The following is a 2500-nucleotide window of genomic DNA, read 5'->3' as shown; positions in this document are numbered from 1 at the left end:
ACACAGGAGCAGTGGTTGTGCTGACACAGGAGCAGTGGTTGTGCTGACACAGGAACAGTGGTTGTGCTGACACAGGAGCTGTGGTTGTGCTGACACAGGAGCTGTGGTTGTGCTGACACAGGAGCTGTGGTTGTGCTGCAGATTACGTGGCGGAGGTGAGGCAGAACTTTGCGGAGAAGAGCAACTCGGAGCTCAACAACCAGATGGCTGCCTTCCACAGGGCCAGCCTGGTCTACATGGCTTATGTCCGTCATCACTTCGGGTTTATACCCCATACCTCCCTGCTGTCTGTCTGTCTCTCTGTCCCTCTTTGTCTATCTGTCTGTCTCTCTGTCCCTCTTTGTCTATCTGTCTGTCTGTCTGTCACTCTTTGTCTATCTGTCTGTCTTTGTCTATGTCCCTCTTTGTCTGGCTGGTTGGCTGTCTGTCTGTCACTCTTTGTCTATCTGTCTCTCTGTCACTCCAGGCTTTGTCTGGCTGGCTGGCTGGTTGTCTGTCCCTCTGTCTATCTGTCTGGCTGTCTGTCTCTCTGTCCCTCTTTGTCTATCAGTCTGTCTGTCTGTCTGTCCCTCTTTGTCTATCAGTCTGTCTGTCTCTCTGTCCCTCTTTGTCTATCAGTCTGTCTCTCTGTTACTCTTTGTCTGGCTGGCTGGCTGTCTCTCTGTCCCTCTTTGTCTATCAGTCTGTCTGTCTCTCTGTCACTCTTTGTCTGGCTGGCTGGCTGTCACTCTCGGTCTGTGTGTTCTTTATCTGTATGTACATCCCTTGTCTGTCTACGTTAGCCCGTCTGTCCTCTTTCTGTCTGTATATTCCTCTATGTCTGTCTGTCTGTCTGTCCGTCCGTCTGTCTGTCTGTCTCTCTCTCTCTCTCTCTCTCCCTATCTCTGTATCAAACAAACCAACACACACACACACACACACACACACACACACACACGGTGACAACGGTTGTTGTTGTTGCTGTTTAATCTCATTGTACGTTACAACACACTTCACGCAACTGAGACAGAGGGCGAAACATGCACGAAGTGAACACAGTAAGAAACAGAAACAGAGCGAGGCAGACAGCCAGAGAAATACAACGCTCAGGCGGGGAATCGTCACTCTAACACAGGTATGAATGAATGATGAATGACATGGATACTTATATAGCGCCTGTTCTCGGTCGGAGACCAAGCTCTAAGCCGCGCTTTACAAACAGGGGGTCATTTGCACAACAGGCAGCCTACCTGAGTGGAGCCGACTGACGGCTGCCATTGGGCGCTTATCATTCGTTCCCTGTGTCATCCAATCAAATTTCAGGCACGGTATGCACGCACACACACTCCGAGACGTACATGTAACATTTTACGTGTATGACCCTTTAGTTGTAGGCAGCCGTACTCCGTTTTCGAGGGGTGCGTGCTGGGTATGTTCTTGTTTCCATAACCCACCGAACGCTGACATGGATTACAGGATCTTCAATATGCGTATTTGATCTTCTGCGTGCGTATACACACTAAGCGGGTTCAGGCACAAGCAGGTCTGCACATTATGCTGAACTGGGAGATCGGAAAAAAAATCTCCACCCTTTACCCACCAGGCCCCGTAGGGGGTTCAGGCACAAGCAGGTCTGCACATAATACTGACCTGGGAGATCGGGAAAATCTCCACCCTTCAAGTTACCCGCCAGGCGCCGTTACTACTCCCCACTCACCCTCTCCTCTTCCTGTCCAGGCGTCCTACTTTGACCGCAGCAGTGTCAACCTGCCCGGCTTCCGCAAGTTCTTCCTGGCTGCCTCCCAGGCCTCGCTAAAGGATGCGCACAAGGTGACGGACTACATCAACCTCCGGGGAGGCCACCAGCAGTTTCCTCGACTTGATGTACGTGTATCCACCTTTCCCTGAACCACCTCAAGCTCCCCTCCATCCATACACAAACACGCTTCGCGCGCGCGCGCGCGTGCGCACACACACACACACACACACACACACACACACACACACACACACACACACACACACACACATGCGCGCGCAAGCACGCACACATACACACGCGCCGCACGCAACCAAGCACACACGCACGCACGCACGCACGCACACACACACACACACACACACACACACACACACACACACAGATGAACAAACTGGTGGTCGCAAACTTGCTTGAAAGATGATGACCGATGACGACAATGACGATGATGATGACAACCCAGATGTCGATTACATCCATGACGACAACAACGACAACGAGGTAATTCACAGCGACCTGAAAACTAGGACAATGATAATAACGATGAATATCGACGACAAGGATGATGATGATTAAGACAACGACAACGATCGAGACCGGATAATGACTAAAGTTGGCGAACACGAGAATGATGATTCTGATGACTGACGATTGACGGCTTCCATCATAAATAATGAAAACGACGACGACCGCAGTGAGTTTCACTTTCAGTTTCTCAAGGAGGCGTCACTGCGTTCGGACATATTCATATACGCTACATCA

The 2500-nt window shown here is 50.8% G+C and overlaps 1 protein-coding gene across 1 annotated transcript in view; it reads left to right on the top strand.

The window, feature by feature from the left end:
• LOC143296427 (uncharacterized) overlaps nt 1-2500 on the top strand; it is a 24382-nt gene that overhangs the window by 15436 nt on the left and 6446 nt on the right. The window contains exons 9-10 of the mRNA XM_076608348.1: nt 142-245; nt 1717-1863. Of these exons, the coding sequence (XP_076464463.1) occupies nt 142-245; nt 1717-1863 (251 nt within the window). The remainder of the gene's footprint in view (nt 1-141; nt 246-1716; nt 1864-2500) is intronic.

Source organism: Babylonia areolata, chromosome 2 (assembly GCF_041734735.1).
Source record: "Babylonia areolata isolate BAREFJ2019XMU chromosome 2, ASM4173473v1, whole genome shotgun sequence".
NCBI classification, from domain to species: domain Eukaryota; kingdom Metazoa; phylum Mollusca; class Gastropoda; order Neogastropoda; family Buccinidae; genus Babylonia; species Babylonia areolata.
This window is presented reverse-complemented; position numbering and strand designations above follow the sequence as displayed.